The following is an 18,506-nucleotide window of genomic DNA, read 5'->3' as shown; positions in this document are numbered from 1 at the left end:
AGAGGGAACATAAAAAATACTTACTTAGAGGCACATTCAATTGATCAAAGCCACCATATAAAAATAATCTTTGATTTGGTAATGCTGTAAGACTATGCCATGATCTGCCACAAGGTAGACAACCAGTAGTCCTCATTCTTAAACAAACAGTTTCATAAAACAAAGAGAATAAAAAAATCTTAACCTTGCTTTTTAAATAAAATGCTTAGCAGGTGCAGCTTGACATGACCATAGATGTTGAACCCTGAACAGTTGGGACAAGTCTGTACATGTACATCCCATTAAAGCTTGACACAGCTCTGAATTTTGATTGTAATTAAAAATTTGACACAGGAAAATAACTTAACAGAATCACAGTAGCCTGTTTTTGACCCCTTATTCCTAAATAAGCACAACCCCCCCAAATCAATCCCAGCTTTCATTTGGGGATATGGCACCTTTTGTAAAATTTCAAAGAGTAATCAAGGGAACCAAGATTCCAAGAAAAATGAAAAGAATATAATCAAGGGATAAAGACCTGAAAGGGAAAACAGACACAAACACAACCAAGAACATGTCATAACCAAAAATAAAATGTACAAAGAAGCAAAAGCAAATGAGCAAATGACTGGACCAGGTGTACTGGTACGATAAGCCTCCTCTGCTTTTCTAGAAATATCCAATGAGTTGTTCATATAAAAGTATCAAGTCCATGGTAGAAAAGGAAAAAAATATGACATGGTGAACAAATAGTTCTCCTGGTGCAAATAGATACACAGTGATATCAGAGATCCATTCACTTTCACACAAGTTATCATCTATACATCAGGAAAATGCTTGTTTCTGGCTCTTCATTCCTTATCAGTTTAAGTCACAACACCCTAAATCAATCACAGCAATCCTTTTGTGGTATTGCAGCTTGTACTATAGTATAATTTCAAAGAGTCCATTCATTTATAGTCAAGTTACTGTTCTGACATCATACAAATGTGTGTTTGTGGCCCCTCTGTCGGCCCCTAATCCTGATTGGTTGAGTCATAAAATGAATCCCAGCTTTCCTAAGTTCTTTTTGTGGTATGACACTGGTACAATTTCAAAGAGATCAATTATTTTTCACTCAAGTTATTGTCCGTACATCAGGAAAATGCATGTTCCTGGCACTTAATTCCTAAATTCTTAAAGCCAAAAACCTCAAAATCGATCCCAGCCCTCAATGCAGCTCTGAATATGGAGTGCAATAAAATGTCTGATACAGGATGAGAATTTGACCAGAATGACAATGATTTTCTGCTACAGACTGCTAAATGTATCAAGTCACAACCTCCAAAAATAAATTCTAGTCTTCCTGTGGGGAAATGACAACTTTTGGTACTATTTCAAAGAGATCCATGTAAATAATTGTCTGAACATAAGAAAATGTTTGTTCAACCCCCCTTCATTGCCCCCCAATTTCTACCCCATAAATGGTTCAAGTCATAATCACCAAAGTTAATCCAAGTCTTCTATGTGTGGTATGGCACACTGAAGTACATTTTTGTACAATGCCAAATACATCCATTCACTTTTACTCAAGTTATTGTCCAGGGATAAAAAAAAAAAGTTTGCTTTCATTTTTTAAAGACAAAAGTCGATCAAAGACTTCCTTGGGTTGAATGTCTTATTTTAAGAAATTCATGTTTTAAAACTACACAGATCCATCACTTTTACTCAAGTATTTGTCAACAGATGACAGGTCCACAGATGACATCAACAACTACAGCATGATACTATTTATAGGAATACACATTTTATGTGGTTGTTTAAAAATTATGCAGTCATGTTTGTAACTAAACCCATGTATGTTGTTTATAACATATTATTTGTGATGTACAATCTTGTAATTGCAAATTTCTAGAGTTAAGTTGTAATTAAATTTGTTTAAAAGAAACAGGAATTTTCTTTTATTGCTGCCTAGTGAAAACATCAGGTTAGCAGATCTTATAATAATAGAATGGACATTTTTTACTAATTAATGTGCTCCACATTCAATACTTCTTGACAATTTCTGCAAGAACTTAATTTCCTAAATGCAAAATTTAGTACTAAATATCTTTCAAGGCCAAAAAAGTCTAAGCTGCGTAATTACTGACTCTCCACTCCACTTTAATGTAACAAGGTGTAAGCTGTGTAAATACTGACTCTCCACTCCACTTTAATGTATCAAGGTCTAAGCTGCATAAATACTTCTCCACTCCACTTTAATGTAACAAGGTGTAAGCTGTGTAAATACTGACTCTCCGCTCCACTTTAATGTAACAAGGTGTAAGCTGTGTAAATACTGACTCTCCACTCCACTTTAATGTATCAAGGTCTAAGCTGCATAAATAATTCTCCACTCCACTTTAATGTAACAAGGTCTAAGCTGCGTAAATATTTACTCTCCACTCCACATTAATGTATCAAGGTCTAGGTTGCTTAAATACTTACTCTCCACTCCACTTTAATGTAGCAAGGTCTAAGCTGTGTTAATACTTACTATCCACTCCACTTTAATGTAACCAGGTCTAAGCTGCGTAAATACTTACTCTCCACTCCACATTAATGTAACAAGGTCTAAGCTGCGTAAATACTTACTCTCCACTCCACATTCATGTATCAAGGTCTAAGCTGCATAAATACTTACTATTCACTCAACTTTAATGTAACCAGGTCTAAGCTGCGTAAATACTTACTCTCCACTCCACTTTAATGTATCAAGGTCTAAGCTGTGTAAATCATTCATTCTTGTTGATTTGTGTCTACCACCAAAAATAAAAACAACAGCCTCTATAACAGCCGCTGCAGTTGCAGCTCGTGGTAGAGGAAGGACTCCCTGGAAGTTAAAATAACCTTAGTGATCACATACCTATGTGAGAGTGCACTGCAGTAAAGGGAAGTTATTAAGTGTATTTTGATGAATTATGAGAAAATCAATGCTTGCATTTGTAAAATTGAAAATGTCAAGTTGAAAATAAGAGTTAATAGGTATAATATAAAAATACATATGTTTCCATTCATGATATGGACACCAAACTATACAATAACTAGAGGCTCAAGAGAGCCTGAATCACTCACCTGGTTAACCATTTGCTTATTTGAAAAACTTGAGGAATGAGACAGGCTAAGTTAAAGGAAACTAAATTGTCAAATGCAGGAAATGCTTTGAATAGCATTTTCATGACCTGAACCAGAATTTTGCTAAAGGCAACAATTTTTAAATTATTTTTAAAAACCTGCCTTCTGACCCCTAAGTTCCATTTTTAGTATAGACAGCCATATCCATTCACTGATAAAAAAAATCACAACAGTCATTTTGAGCACAATACACTCAAGAACTATTATGCTTATTTTCATTCAATGATCTCAAATGGTTTTAGAGAATAAGATTTTCATAATCATGTACATGTGAAAAAAAAACAACAAAAAACTGTTTCAGGGGCTGTAACTCCTACATCAGTCAATGAATGGTTTTGAAAATTTCGGCATAGGTCCTTCTCATGATGCTTAACAATTTTACCCATACCAGAAATTTGCTAAAGGCAACAGTTTTTGAGCTATTTGCAAAAAAAACTGCCTCCTGACCCCTATGTTCTATTCTTAGTAACGACGGCCATGTTTTTTCATGAATCAAAAATCCAGTCATTTTGTGTGGGATACCCTAAGAAACATATATGCCAAATTTCATTGAATTCTGTGCAATGGATTTTGAGAAGAAGATTTTCAAAGTTGCAGATGCCAAAAATGCAAAAAAAAAAAAAACTGTCTCAGGGGCTGTAACTCCTACATCAGTTGACGAATCGTTTTGAAAATTCTAGCATAGGCCCGTCTCGTGATGCTGAACAATATTACCCCATGCCAGAAATTTGCTTTAGGCAACAGTTTTTAAGTTATTTGCATTTGACCCCTATGTTCTATTTTCAGTAATGGCGGCCATGGTTTTTCATGGATCAAATATCCCAACGGTCACTTTGTGCAGAATACCCTAAGGAACAATCATGCCAAGTTTAAAACCTGTCAGTCTTAGTTTTAAAGGAGAAGATTTTTGAAAATTTGTGGACAATGATGGACACCAAATGATGGCATAAGCTCACTTGGTCTTTTGCCAGGTGAGCTAATAAAATAAGAGATTAATGGAATATTTTCTAAATGCTGACATTATAGCATTATAAGAAGCTTTTGTTATCAATTATGTTCTGCCATTCTATTTGATACTTTACAAAGTCAACAGTGTCACAACATATTCTATGCCGCCACACAAAAAAAAAAGATGAAATGCAATAAATAACTCCTGCAAGATTTGTTGTATCAAAATGGCGGTACAGAAGGCAGAGATGCCTGTAGGGGGACGTCTCTGAATTTTCCTCCAAAATTGTCAAAAAAATAACAACAGACTAATGGGTTTTATCAATTGTGGAACAGGGTTACAAACTAGAATTCATACAGAAACCCAATTGGCTAGGAATAAAACAAACTTCTGGTTCTCCAAAATGTTTAAATATTTTACTTCAAGAAGTAAATTTTTGATAGATAAAGGTGTACTAGAGCTGGTGCCGAAAGATCAAATGATTTCAGGTCTTTACAGTACCTGAAACATTTTTTTCTGGTACAAAAGAAAAATAGCAAAATGAGACCAGTGATAAATCTGACACCCCTCAAAATGGCTTCATGCATAGAATTAATTCCCAATGCTCGTCTATTTTATGCCACCAATTTAATTACACCTTTTGGTTTTTTGAAAACAACCTATGTCTCAAAATTTTGGCTTGGGATCTTTGGAACCTGGCAATTTCAAACAAAATGACTTTAAAAGCTGCTCATATAGTAGGAAAGAAAAATGTCCTTGCCGATCAATTGAGCAGAAAGAAAATTTGGCCAACAGAATGGACACTGAACAGTCATATTGTTATGAAACTTTTTCAGATTTGGGGTTGTCCTCTGATGGATTTGTTTGCAGCAGTGTAGAACCATCAGACAGAGGTGTTTTGTTCTTGGACTCCTCATCCATGAGCATAAGCACTGGATGTGTTAACAATATCGTGGGAGAAGATGTACGCTTATGCATATCCCCCATTTGCCTGATACCCAGAGTGTTGGAATATATGAGGCAGTCAAATTCTTCTCATGGCTCCACCATGGCCACAGAGACATTGGTACCCAGAACTACTGGAGCTGTTGATAGAATTTCCAGTCAGACTGCCAGTGATTCAGATTCTGTTGTGTCAATCAATGACACAAATTAATCACCCAGATCCAGACATTTTCAGTCTGACTGCATGGCTTCTATCGACAGATCCTATCAAACAGCTGGCTTTTCAAAAGAAGCTAGAAAACTTCTCTCAGTGCTTGGAAAGTTATTGGTTTTTAAGCATACACCACCAGATAGAAGGATAGTTTGCTTTGCAATCATCCATATTGTATTAGTGACAAGTAGATTGAAATAAAATTTCAAAATTTGTAATCAAGTTACAATTTTATGAGATATTAATACTTACTTGTCATCTTTCCCACCACCATCCCATGCTTTAAGTGGTATTGGTTGGGTGTTTTGTTACCAACTGATAAACTGAAGCATGTGTGCATGCAGATGTAATAGGTCCTTAAGGTGTTTAGTTTAAATTATCTGTGTTTGCGAGTTATGTACTGACTCAAGGAGAATAATCCATATTGTATTAGTGACAAGTAAGAATTAATATCTCATAAAATTGTAACTTGACTAATTTTGAAATCTTTTGTAAGGCTTTTCAAAGACAGTTATAGGAGATAAGGTGTCAATGACCTAATTACTGTAAAGAACTTTGAACTTTCAAATTGATTCCCCTACTTTTCTATTTGAAAACATGCACTTTTTGACCTCCAAATTGATTTGGATCAAAATCTAAAAAAGGAGGTGCATAATGGAAACATGTAATAAAGATTCTGTAAAAGTTCATTACATTCCAATCAGCGGTGTAGGAGAAGTAATGGATAAGAGTGGATTCATCACCAGTGAGATGTTGAGTGCCTTACTTCACATCACCAGTGAAATGTTGAGTTTCTTACCTTACACAAAGGGGTATTCCATTCACCTATATCAGTGTCATATATCAACAGTTGGTTATTCCAGCCTCGTTTAGGCCACTGTAATATATAAATATCTTACTGTGATTAGTTAATTATGTGTGTTAAATATGGAAGAAAGTCTTTTATCACTTTTTTCAATCATTTTCAAAAGCTTATTTTTTGTTATGTTAGAGAGAGTGAGATATTCTTTGAAACTGGGGATTGTTTTTCTTTCTAAGTGATTTGGGATAAATACATAAGTATTTAATATAATAACTTAAGTCCTGGCAGTCTAGCAAAAACTTTTACAGAAATCACTGTGTTTTTGTGTCAGAAACTAAACAATGTTAACTAAAGAAAAAATAACTATGAAATGAATAAAAGCAAAAAAGCTACAGCTGAAAGAAATTTCCAACGGGATTTTGCTTTGAATAAGAAAGATATCTCTAGATAAAATGCTACAATTCAAGTTAAAATCGCAACGAAATAATTTAACATAGTTTTACTGCATGCCACTAAAGTATATGTTAAGAATAAATCCTGCGTAAAAACACAAATTATAAATACCAATGGTATTACATGTTTTTCTCTTCAAAATCAGAAAAGCATTTTCTTGGATGTTTTATTTATCAAATAAAATGCTTCACTGGGTACAGCTTCATACAACCACAGGGTCGAACCTGGCAAGTACAGACACAGTCAAATACTATTCAAACTTGATAAAGCTTTAAAATCTCACTGCAGTTAAACATTTTACCAAAATCAAAGAGATACCTTTTTGGCCCCAAATTCCTAAATGGTGCCAGTCACAACCTCAATAATCAATCCAAACATTCCTTATGGAGTATGGCACGTAATGGAACAATTTCAAAGAGGTCTGATTCTTCTCACTCAAGTTGTCATTCAGATTCAAATTCAAATTTTAATCCCTAAATTCAATGCCAGTATAACCATGGTGGAACAGAAATTTGTTGAACAATATTCTAAACACCCATATCCTTTAACTGAAGTTCAATACTTAAATTCTTTGAAAAACTTGTTTTGGCCCCCTTTTGGCCTCAACTAGTAATTCCAAAACAGTTTGGGCCCTAACCCTGCAAAATCTATACCAATTTTACTTTTGATGTTTGAAACCTTGTACAATTTTATGATGATCAACCTACTAATTTTCATGATATCACACAAAAAATCAAGTGACTACAGACAACAACACCATGGACAAAAACAATGCAAAACCATTATATGAGCACAATTTTTGTGGTGGTATAAAAACCAAACTAGATATACAACTGTAATATAATTTGTGTCATGGAAAGCAGAATATGATACTGCATCAAACTAAACCAATTTAGTGGATCTTAGTAACTTTCTTAACAAGTAAGAAAATATTTGCAAAGAATAACAGAAATATAGGTCAAAAGGTTACCTTCCTTCTTCAATAGAAAATCCCTTAACAAATTTGAAACAACATTTGTACCTATGAAGTTCACCATCAATTAATTATTTTGTGGATTTTATCATGTTATTTTGTGCTAATTCAAGATCAACCTTTTTTGACTAGACTTTAAACTTCTTAAGTCATTCTACTAAACACCTTGACAAACCAGTTGCTACAATTTTAAAATCTTTGTGATAATAATCACTGAAATAGCTGAAGAAACCAGAGGCCCCGGATGACCTGTATCTATCAATTGATATTTATTTTTTCACATTATGAAGATTTGATACTTTTTGTGGTCTGTTTGTTTTTCCTCCTGTGATAAAATTCACTAATTATGTGACAATTAAAGCTACAAAAAGTCCACGGACTAATTGAAAGAAGTTGACTACTGTATATCAGGAAATCAAGGTTTCAATGATCAATCTAGATGTAGATTTGCAGTTTTATTTTCACAAATCCAATCATAACATACTTTAAAAACAGTCTAAATTTAACCTTACTAACACGAAAAATAACCTAAATTTAATCTAATTAACACAAAAAAATAACAAATTTCACAATTTTCAGTAACTAATTTTTTAAGGTCCCACAGATATATTCTTTTTTTAGAAATATAAAAGTCAACTTCCCAGAATAGGATGCTGAATGCCTGTATCAAAATACAAAATAAATGTTAGCAATATACCATTAAACTGTCAGTATCTTCCACATACATTCCATTATCAGACATATAACCAGAAGTAGATGGTCCAAAACCACTGAAGCAGTAAAATCTACAAAAATAGAACTTCCAACTTTAAAATAATACTATGTAGTAGATGATAATTTACAAATACAGAAAATCCAAGTGAAGTCCTTTCAACAGTATTGAAGTTCTAACAAGGCCAATATAGCACTGTGCTACTACTGTTGTATTTGAAATTTATTTTAGTTTGAATGCACTAGCACATTTTGTTATTTGCAGTAAGTTTGGCTATTATTCTTTTTTATGTTCACGGTGAACTTGTAATCTGTAGAATCCATGATATTGCATGTCACTTGCACTGGAACATCCTAAAAATGCCTTTAAAATATGTCCACATGAGTTTGTGGCCTCTCAACTGTGGCATATAAAATATCCAATGTAAAATTTCAAATGTGCAAAAGTACTTCTCTTAAAATTTTGAAATGTTCAAATACAGTGACATGGTTACCTAGGATCCTAAAGTTAACATTGTTAAATCTGCCATGATTACAAAATCAAGGTTTGGTGGTTACTAAATGATTTGAATAAAAACCTATGAATCAAAGTTTATTACTTGTGAAAACAAATACCAAGTGCTTTCTTAAACAAGAGACTACGAGTAGTCAGAATAACTAACCTGGTTTAATTTTTGCATTGCAAGGGCAATAACTCTAACAAGGAGTTGTCCAACAATTTTGACTCAAAAGAAGACTTAGGTAGGACATATCATAAGGATCATTTCATCAATTAATTAAGGGCAATAACTCTAACAAGGAGTCATTCGACATCTTTGATCAAATTCACACCTATGTAGGCCATATCAAAAAGATCATTTCAGCAATTGAAAGTTTTTTTCTATCTATCATAGTTTTCAAAATATTGGCCAAAAACTGTGAAAAAAACTTCATTTCTTGCCTTCCAGGGGCAATAACTCTGACAAGGAGTCGTCCTACATATTTTATCTAATGCAAACTTTTGTAGGCCTGTTCATTGTTATCACTTCGGCAAATGAGAGAATAGGCTAAACCAAACAGTTTTGGAGATATATGAGAAAAACTTCTGTCTGACCTATGTTCTATTTTTAATAATGGCAGCTATGTTTTCCAAAGGATAAAAATGAGCATATCAGTTCTAAGTAGAATACTCAAAGGAACATTCAAACCAAGTTTGGTTCTAATTGGTCAAGTAGTGTCAGAGGAGATGACTTTTGCAAGAAATTACATTAAAAGTAGCAAAAAACCGTCAAAAAAGGGCAATAGTTCGAATATGACTTAACAGATTAAAACAAAATTTGACCACAGATAGATACTAATATCCTAAAGAACATTAATACAAAGTTTGGTTCTTATTTTTACGTTAGTTTCAGAGAAGAATTTAGAAAATTTTTTAACAATGACGACAACAATGGACATCAAGTGATGGCAATTATGAGTTAAGATTTCAGTATTTGATATGAGTGCAGTAACTGGTTAAATGGGTGCACTCAGCCATCACTAATTTTTGGAAAAGGCCAAAAAAGCAGGAAAATTTCTTGGGAGAACACATGAGTATCTAGTAATTATGTTCTCAATTAATGTTCAAATATGTACTTAGTTACTGTAATAGTGATGATAGCTTTGTATGCTTTGGTATAACTAACTTTTTTTCATAAAACCATGACACTGCTTTATCTCTAGGACTAGGACTAACATCAGGATCTAATAAGTGCCAAGTATATGTCTTTAAGTCCAATCTATACAATTCATTACTGTTTCCTTGACTACCATGACCTCCAAAGACATAAAGGTCATCACCATGACAGCAAGCACTGGCCCCTGACACTTCCAAAGGACAAAGACTGAGGTCTGTTTTCATACAAAACCTATAATTAACAAAGAAAAGAAGAACAAATAATAATGTTTTTTTTGGCCTTTCAAAAGCAACACAAAAATCTGTTTTGGAACCTATCATTACTTCAGAATCAAAAACTGAATGTTTCTATTTATCTGTTTCTGTCTATAAGCTAAACAAAAATTAAACATTTTTGGCAATGTTGTCATACATCTGAGACCCTCAAAAACTTTTGTAGGCCTTGAAATAAAGATCATAATATCAATTGAAAGTTCCTTTTCTAGTAAGATTTTCAAGTAATAAACTAAAAACCACAGGAGCTTGCTCCCACTTCATTGTATCAAATATGCAGCCTGACTAGTATGTAACACAAAAAGGGTGATCCAAGATCAACCATTCAACAAAGGATGAAAAATTTGGAACTATCATAACAAATGGTCCGTTTTCAATGATTTTTCAACGAAGAAATTTCCTTGGTTGTTTCTGCCTTTTTTAACTTCATAACACAGAAACATTTAAAATTTGACATTTATAAAAATCAGAAGGGAGCTTACTTCAATAGATATGAACAATTCACCAAAGTTTCATAAAAGTTAGTGAAAGTGTTTTGAGTTATTGTGTGTAAACTTAAAAAATCTTTTTTTTAAGTATAAAAATTCATAACACGGAAACCAAAAATCTGAAAGTTATAAAAAGTGAAGTGAGCTTATGTCAATAGATATAAACACACAAAAGTTTCAAAAAAGTTGGTTATATGATTTATAAGTTATTTCATTTTACACTTCAAAATACACATTTTTTTATTATAGTTTTTTGTTTGCTTTGCATTTTAAAATTGTATTAATAACCCTTCAACCAGAGGTGGGGGCATGGTCCAAATTCAGCACATTTTCACATTGTATGCTAACAGAACCATGGAAAAAGGCCAAAAAAATGCCATATGATACTATGTTTTGATATTTCAAAAAGATAAGTTGATTTGTGAACCTTAAAGAGCAATCTACTTTTTGCTTTCTGAAGGTTTCTTTCCATAACTGAGAAACTTGGTTTGCAGTGGAAGTGTTTTACTGAGTTCACTCCTTTAAAGGAACTATGACTTCTATAAAATCTGTTGGATCAAAATGGTGGTGACTAAGGTAAAAATAGTTACTAACTATTCTATAAAGTTGACATGGAAATCAGATCAGCTGTATCAGATGAGTGGTTCTATAATGACACATACACAATAACATTTAAGTCCTTTAAATTTATTGAATCAAAAGGGTCAGGCAGTAGGATCAAGTAAATGAGTAGACCAACAATGATCTTTCAATAATCTGAACTGATTACCAATCTCAGAGGAATTACGTCCAAAAATAATTGTGACAGACAGACTACCAAATAGAAGCCCGCCATTGCTAAGCCCTTCTGACACACTGTAGCTGGGGACAATAATATGACATACCAGACTCAATATTGGTGTCTCAGGTTAAGTATTCGTCCATATTAAATTCAGACACAGTCAATGATAGATAGAGGGGATTCATGGTTTAGAAAACTCTACTGAACACACAATGCTTTCTCTGTCTACATATGCTATATTTTAATGAAATAATGTAAGTATATTTGTATTTTTGAGAAAATCATACATTCATTCCTACTATAATCAACCAAATCTAACCAAGTCAAGAACAATAACTCTTGCAAAATGCCAATTTCATTACCAATCCTTATAACTTCTACCTCAAAAGTGCAACAACTGAATGCCAATTCAAGATTTGTTATGTCGTCTGTAGCAGTTTTTTTTTTTAATTAGAAACAAAAAAGAATTTGGTGTGTCTTTGACATGCATGAATCACCCTCTGTGTGATTTTTATAAAGACTACTACTTAATAGAAAACTAGAAAATCTGTGAACAATGCTCACTAACCTAATACCCCTACTCCCCCATTTGATAACATACACATTTCGACCTCTACATTAATTTGGATTGAAATCTAAATTTAAGGTGCACAATGGAAATATGTTCTGTGAAAGTTTCACTCAATTCTATTCAGTGGTGTAGAGGGAGTAATGGATAAGTGATACCCTCATGTCCCCATATTCATTCATGACTAAGTCCATGTTTTGCTATGTGAAACCCCAAAATAGATTTGATAGGAGGTGCACAATGGGTATATAAAAAAAAAATCTGTGAAAGTTTCATTCAATTTCATTCAGTGGAATAGGAAGAATAAACATATGATAGATGGTCCAACCCCCCACCCCACAGGAAGTGTGGCACAAATATTCAGCCTTATGGACCTTGTCAAGGGTAAAAAGTAAAGTGTTTACTTACTTTTGAAAATACAGCACTGAAAAAAACTGTAGATTAGGGGACTTAAGTAAATGGTTTTGGTGGATAGTCTGGAACCACAAATTTTAGAATTAATCTCCATGAATGAACATAAGGTCAGATAAAATGACTAGGATGTCAAATCAAGTGTAATGGTAGTAGAAGCCACATCAAACAATACTAGTCACCCCAATATTGTTCACTTAATTCATAAATAATTTGTTGATTAATTCTAGGTAGTCTAAAAAAAAGCCACACAATATCAAATTTTATTTTCTTTCTTCAACTTGAGTCAAAATATTATTAATATTTAAAATGTGAACAATTTAAAGACATGTTTTTTATTCTAGTACTTATATTTTAGTCCCCAATAAAATGTCTTTCTCCTTCCAACCATGAAAATTAAAACACACATCAATAAATGAAACTAAAGTCCTTGTAATTCTTGATATCATATCTGATCTACTGTCTATGTTTGTATCTGGATACATGTATACTTGACAACTTTTTTCTGAATTTTGTCAACATTCAATATTAACCTACCATATCTTATTCTCTGTACTGTACACCCAAACTTCATTAGCTGGTTGATAATACTCAGACACATTATCTGACTGAAAAGAAAAACATACATACCATAACTTATTTTCTGTGCTGTAAACCCATAACTCATCAGCAGGTAAATAAAACCGATCTAAGTTCGCACACTGTAAAATACCAAACACAGATTTATGCAACCAAAGAACAATTTGATCAATTCAAGCTTGATAAATGTACAACTCTTAATTTGAATTGCAATTAAAATATTCAACACAGGATAAGATTTGACCATGATATCTGTTTTCAACTTTTTTTATTTGACAACAGAATTCGGGATATTAATCATCGGTTGAGTTATTAATTTCCAGTGATTGCTGACATTATAGAGTAGATAAATGTATTAAGAGCAAGCTTTTCTATTTACATATAGACAATTCATTTCAATTTGTGTATGTGTATAAATACTACTATTAAGTTGATCAGTATCAATAAATTTGATAAAGAAGTCCTTAAGGCTTTTAAATCTTTAATACTGAATAATTATAACTAGTAAGATAAATTTGTACGGTACATGTTGTACTTTATCCAACAGAATTTCATTAGTGACTAAGTATTTGAACTTACTGTTAAATATATTTGAACATACTCAAAGTACATAATTATTTACAAATACTAATAGTTATTCGTCAGTTCCGAAATACATACGGAGTATCCTCCCCAAACAATTATGTATGAACCATAATTAACTGCTATATGTCCACATCGAGAAGTTGCCTTCTTACAAACTGTTCTCTGTATCTGGCTCATTGTGTTGAAATCATTTCACAATAAAGATCAATGTTCCTGAAAAAAAAAAATTAAGGCCATAAAAAAAATGCAACTGTTTGCCCTTACCCGACTAACCTGGAAAAAAGGACCAGAGTCAATTTTTTAAAATCAAAATTCACAATGTTTTTTTTGTAGATTTTTTATTTGTATCTGTAACCGTCTTTAGTTTACAATCATGCAATGGCTTGTTCCAATCTGTGTTACATCATGGATGCAGCATGGTCTGTTTTAGGGCTTTTACTTATGGCAATTTGTGTAAATAAAAGTAAATCAAATTCAAATGAAAGCTTGGCAACATGTTTACTGCTTCATTGTCCTTTCAAATTAAAACAAAATGTTGCACACTAGATCATGCTAAAAATACCTCCACTCAACTATTTAGTCAAAGTTGGGAAAGGGTCATCATGCAAAAGCAATATACATGTACCAAATATCTTAACATTCCCTGTAATATAAACTGGAAGATATGTTACGAAAATTTTCATTATCTATTGAGTATCATCTAAAAAATTACTAAGTCAGTTGGTTTACAGGAAGTAGATGAACCAGGAATCTGAAAAAGAGAAAACATGGTACAAGTCACCAAGCAAAAGCAATACATCAAATATCTAAGCGTTCCCTGAAATAGGGGCTGAATAATCTGTTATGTATCACCTACCAATTACTTAGTGGATCAGTAAACAGAAAATAGATGAGTGAGTTACATGAAAAGGGGAGACACGGTACAAGTCATCATGCAAAAACAATATACAAAATATCTACATTATACACATTCCTTCTAATAGAGAAATTTGTTAAGAAAAGTGGAACAACAAGTATAATCAAAATCACTTACAAGTTTCCAACAGGAAATTTATATATAAAATTGGAACTGGAAAAAAATCTACTTTTTTTAATTTCTGTTTTGATTTTGAAAATTAAAAAAAAACAATTATGGGTAATCAGTAACTGTTTAAAACTGTTTTAGCTGATCACTTTAGTCTGTAAAATTCAAAATGTTCCAATTAGTATGTTACCATTCTGTATCATGGGGATTGAAGACAAAGGTTTTTGATGTGCACCTTTACTTGAAAGCAGAACTTCTTTTGACTTTTTAAATTGAACAAGATATGTCTAAACCAACTGCTAATCCAAAATTAAATGTTAATAATGTTATGTAATTGTGTTTAATGTGTCAAAAAACTAATATTGTGTCCACACTTTCCCCAAGTGAACTGAGCCTCCAGATTTCAATTTTTGGTTTTGTTCAATATCTCTATTCGAGACCTTAATCTCTTATCAAATTTCAACCTCGTCCCACCTTCGAAGACAGTCTTCCCTCCTCATTTAAAATTCAAACTCCTTTTTCCAAACAAGATCAATCGTCATAAAATTTGTTTAAAATTGATCAGAAATGGTATGAAGGTGAATATTAACATTTTTATATGCCTTGGTTTTGACTCCTGACTAGGTAGCCCAGCCTGTGAGGGCAGTTTCCCTCCTCATTTAAAATTCAAACTCCTTCTTCAAAACCCAAACCATCATCAAAAAATTTGTTTCAAATTGACAAGAAATGGTCTGTGGGTTTTATAGCTATAGCTCCTCCTTTCTTTGTGATATCAACGTTTTTATTTGACATACTTTACTTGGCAGCCAGAGTCACCCCCATGTGGACAGTTTTTCCTCCTAATTTAAAATTCAAACTCCTTCTTCAAAACCTGAACATAAAATTTGTGTAAAATTAATCAGAAATGGTCCAAGGGAGTATATAATCCTTTTTAATAGCCATAGCCTTCCCTTCTTTTGTAGTATCAGTGCTTTTATTTTACACAATTTTGACTATCCAAGGATTTGTATAGATATATTACAAAACTAACTTGAAAGATTCGATCTCCTCCCTTTTGGTTCCAAATATTAACTTAAAGCTAACTGAGTTCATAAAGTATGGTATTTATTGGTGTTTATAAGAAATATTTTGAAAACCATGTGGTTAATAATTTTTTGAGTTTTTTTTTTCACATACTGAATATGTACTTCAAAATGGTGGCATCCTGGAGGTGTAGACTACGATGTTAATTTGAATTTCAAACTCCTTCCTTGAGGTGTCGAATTTTGACTTGAAGTTGACATTTTTCTATTATTGAGGTATTAATCGATATATATAAGAAATTTTGCCAAAAACTATCCCCATATATTGAGTATTAACCAACTATTACAAGACACTTGAAAATATAAGTGATGAGTATGATTAAATCTCACCACACGAAATACAATGAGAAAGCATGAGATTCCAATCCTATTTAACTCCTTGTTTGGTGAGTCCTTTCTTAATTTTATCTTTATGTTGTAACGAAATCTGTAGTAACATCTGCCTGATTCACCATTTTTCCATCTATGTTGCCATTTTTTCAATACATTGTTCCTAGCTGCTCATTTAATATCCAGTTCAGTGTACATATTATCTGCAAATTGTGTCACTTCTGCTTCTTTCGATGCCTCTTTCGCTAATATGTCGGCTGTTTCATTACCTTTGATTTCTGCATGACCTGGTGTCCAAAATATATTTACTGAAATCCCTCTGTTTTCAATTTGTTTGCTTTCACTTTTGATTTCATTAATAATTGTTTGATAACCACTTTTGAAGTGTGTCTTTCCAAGATTAGCAAGATTTTATTGATAGCCTCAGACACAGTAGGTGTACAAGAGGACAACAAAAAAACAAACATGTACATACATGTAAATAAGACAAATACACAGACACAATACACAGAACAGTCAATATAAAATATGTGAATACAAACAGATTCACATTTATATTTTAACACATTCACTTTCATATGATATTAGCAATTTTTCATAAAAAAGCACACACTCTTTTGTATAATTGAACATTACAGATAGTCAATAACCCATCAAATTTACTCATATTCGGTTGCTTTGAGTAGTAATCTGGGATGTAATGAGATATCAAATACTTAACCATTGGATTATTACACTGGAAGAATATGTGAAATTCATCTCCCATACCTTCTTTACAAAGATTACATATTCTTTGACTCAGTAGGACTCCAGACCACCTCCCAGTTTCTATTGATAGTATTAAGTTGGAACATCTTAATTTGTCAAATGAATACATTCTGTTGGGGACACTCGGAGAAGATATGGTTCAATTCTGAATTCATGTTTAAAAGTGGAATATAATTCACCACGAGATGTGGTGTTCATTTGTAACAAACCAAGAGTGATAGAATTGATCACATAATGTCTGTTTAACTGTGACCTTAAGCCAGTTAATATTTACTTTAACGCGTTCATTCCATAAGTAACTAAAACCTGTATCATCCAAGATAGATTAAATATAGTTAACCCACCTAAATTTGGTTGGATTATTGTCATGCAATTTTATAAGCCAAAGCATCAGATTTGACAGTTTTTGTTCTTTTTGCATAGTTCTTGCCCAAAGGCCAACCATTCTTACTTTAACAAATATTTCAAGTGGAATTCTACCCAACTCTCCATAACCCATAAAATTTGGAGTGATGCTTCTCAGCTTAAGGATATTTTTACAAAATTTAAGATGCACCTTTTCAATGTTTTGCTTATTTTCAAAACCCCAGACCTCAGAGGAATATAACAGTATTGGTGATATCAAACTGTAAATCAATTGGCAGTGGAATGTTTCTTAGTTTCCCATAGAGAGCAAAAAGAGCTTTTTGGGCTTGATCTATGAGATGCTTGCATGCAATAGTGAAACTGCCGTTGTAATTGAAAACCGTGCCTAGATATGTATACGACTCTACTATTTCTATATTTTTGTTATATATTTGAAATTGAAAATGTTGTTTATGCTTTCTTTTACTGAAGACAACTTTTGTCTTTTCAGTATTAACTTGTAATTTCCATTCTATACAGTAATTAGCAAACACATCCAATGCTTTTTGCATAGCTTCCTTTGTTTCTGACATTATAATTGTATCATCTGCATAAAGCATCACAAATATTTTGACATATACATCAAACATTTCTGAGCATGAACTTTCTATCAAATCTAGATTTTGTACTTCATTGTCTTGCAAAAAGATTTCTAGATCATTCAAAAAAAATTGAGAACAAAAAAGATGACAAATTTTCTCCTCGTCTTCCACCAACTTCAAAGTTAAAAAATGCAGAGAGTTTACCTTGATGCCTAATACAAGACTTAATATTCTGATCCATATTGAAAATAACTGAAAATATTCTCCCTGTTACATTGGATTTTTGAACTTCTAGCCACAGACCATCTCTCCAAACTGTGTCAAATGCTTTTTTAAAGTCAACAAATGTGCAAAATAGTTTTTTACCTTTTGAAAAATATACAGCTAAATGGGAGTGTAACACAAAAATTTTGTCAACAGTAGAATAACCCTTTCGAAATCCAGTCTGTGATTCAGATAAGAGCTCAATCTCATCAGAAAACTTAGTAATTTTTTCTAAAAAATTTGAAACAGAAGGTTTTCCCTAAGCATGAATTTAGTGTAATTCCTCTATAGTTATTTGGATTCAATACCAAACCTTTCTTCTTATAAATAGGTACAATAATTCCTTGCGACCAAAGTTCTGGTAAAATACCTGTATTGAGTACTAAATTAAAAATCTTTAAGTATACAGGCATTAGCTCCAAAACAGTGTTTTTAAGATATTCAGTAAGAATATCATCAACTCCACAGGCTTTGCCATTTTTTAGATTTCTAATATTTTTAACTATTTCGTCCTCAATGATTGGACCAGTAAGTAATTCATTCAATTCACTTGGTAAGTTGTTGACAATATTTTCA

General features: G+C 32.5%; 1 protein-coding gene across 8 annotated transcripts in view; it reads right to left on the bottom strand.

Annotated features, from left to right (window-relative positions):
• LOC148623340 (kelch domain-containing protein 1-like) overlaps positions 1–18,506 on the bottom strand; it is a 33,809-nt gene that overhangs the window by 12,375 nt on the left and 2,928 nt on the right. For 5 of the 8 annotated variants that reach the window (XM_088565138.1, XM_088565139.1, XM_088565140.1 and 2 more), the window contains 7 exons: positions 13,591–13,728; positions 12,889–12,959; positions 9,841–10,062; positions 8,163–8,250; positions 6,037–6,114; positions 2,691–2,830; positions 25–137 (listed from right to left, as the gene is read on the bottom strand). In XM_088565138.1, coding sequence (XP_088421264.1) covers positions 25–137; positions 2,691–2,830; positions 6,037–6,114; positions 8,163–8,250; positions 9,841–10,062; positions 12,889–12,959; positions 13,591–13,692 — 814 coding nt within the window. In that variant the 5' untranslated portion in view covers positions 13,693–13,728. Of the gene's footprint in view, positions 1–24; positions 138–2,690; positions 2,831–6,036; positions 6,115–8,162; positions 8,251–9,840; positions 10,063–12,888; positions 12,960–12,981; positions 13,053–13,590; positions 13,729–14,140; positions 14,164–14,227; positions 14,267–18,506 lie in introns of those variants that run through there. The other 3 variants (XM_088565143.1, XM_088565145.1, XM_088565146.1) reach the window with 3 other exon arrangements.

This window comes from Perna viridis, chromosome 2 (assembly GCF_037379345.1).
Source record: "Perna viridis isolate PV_CMFRI_1.1 ecotype Kerala chromosome 2, ASM3737934v1, whole genome shotgun sequence".
Lineage (NCBI taxonomy): Eukaryota > Metazoa > Mollusca > Bivalvia > Mytilida > Mytilidae > Perna > Perna viridis.
Note: the sequence above shows the minus strand (reverse complement) of the source record. Positions and strands in the feature narration are given on the sequence as shown.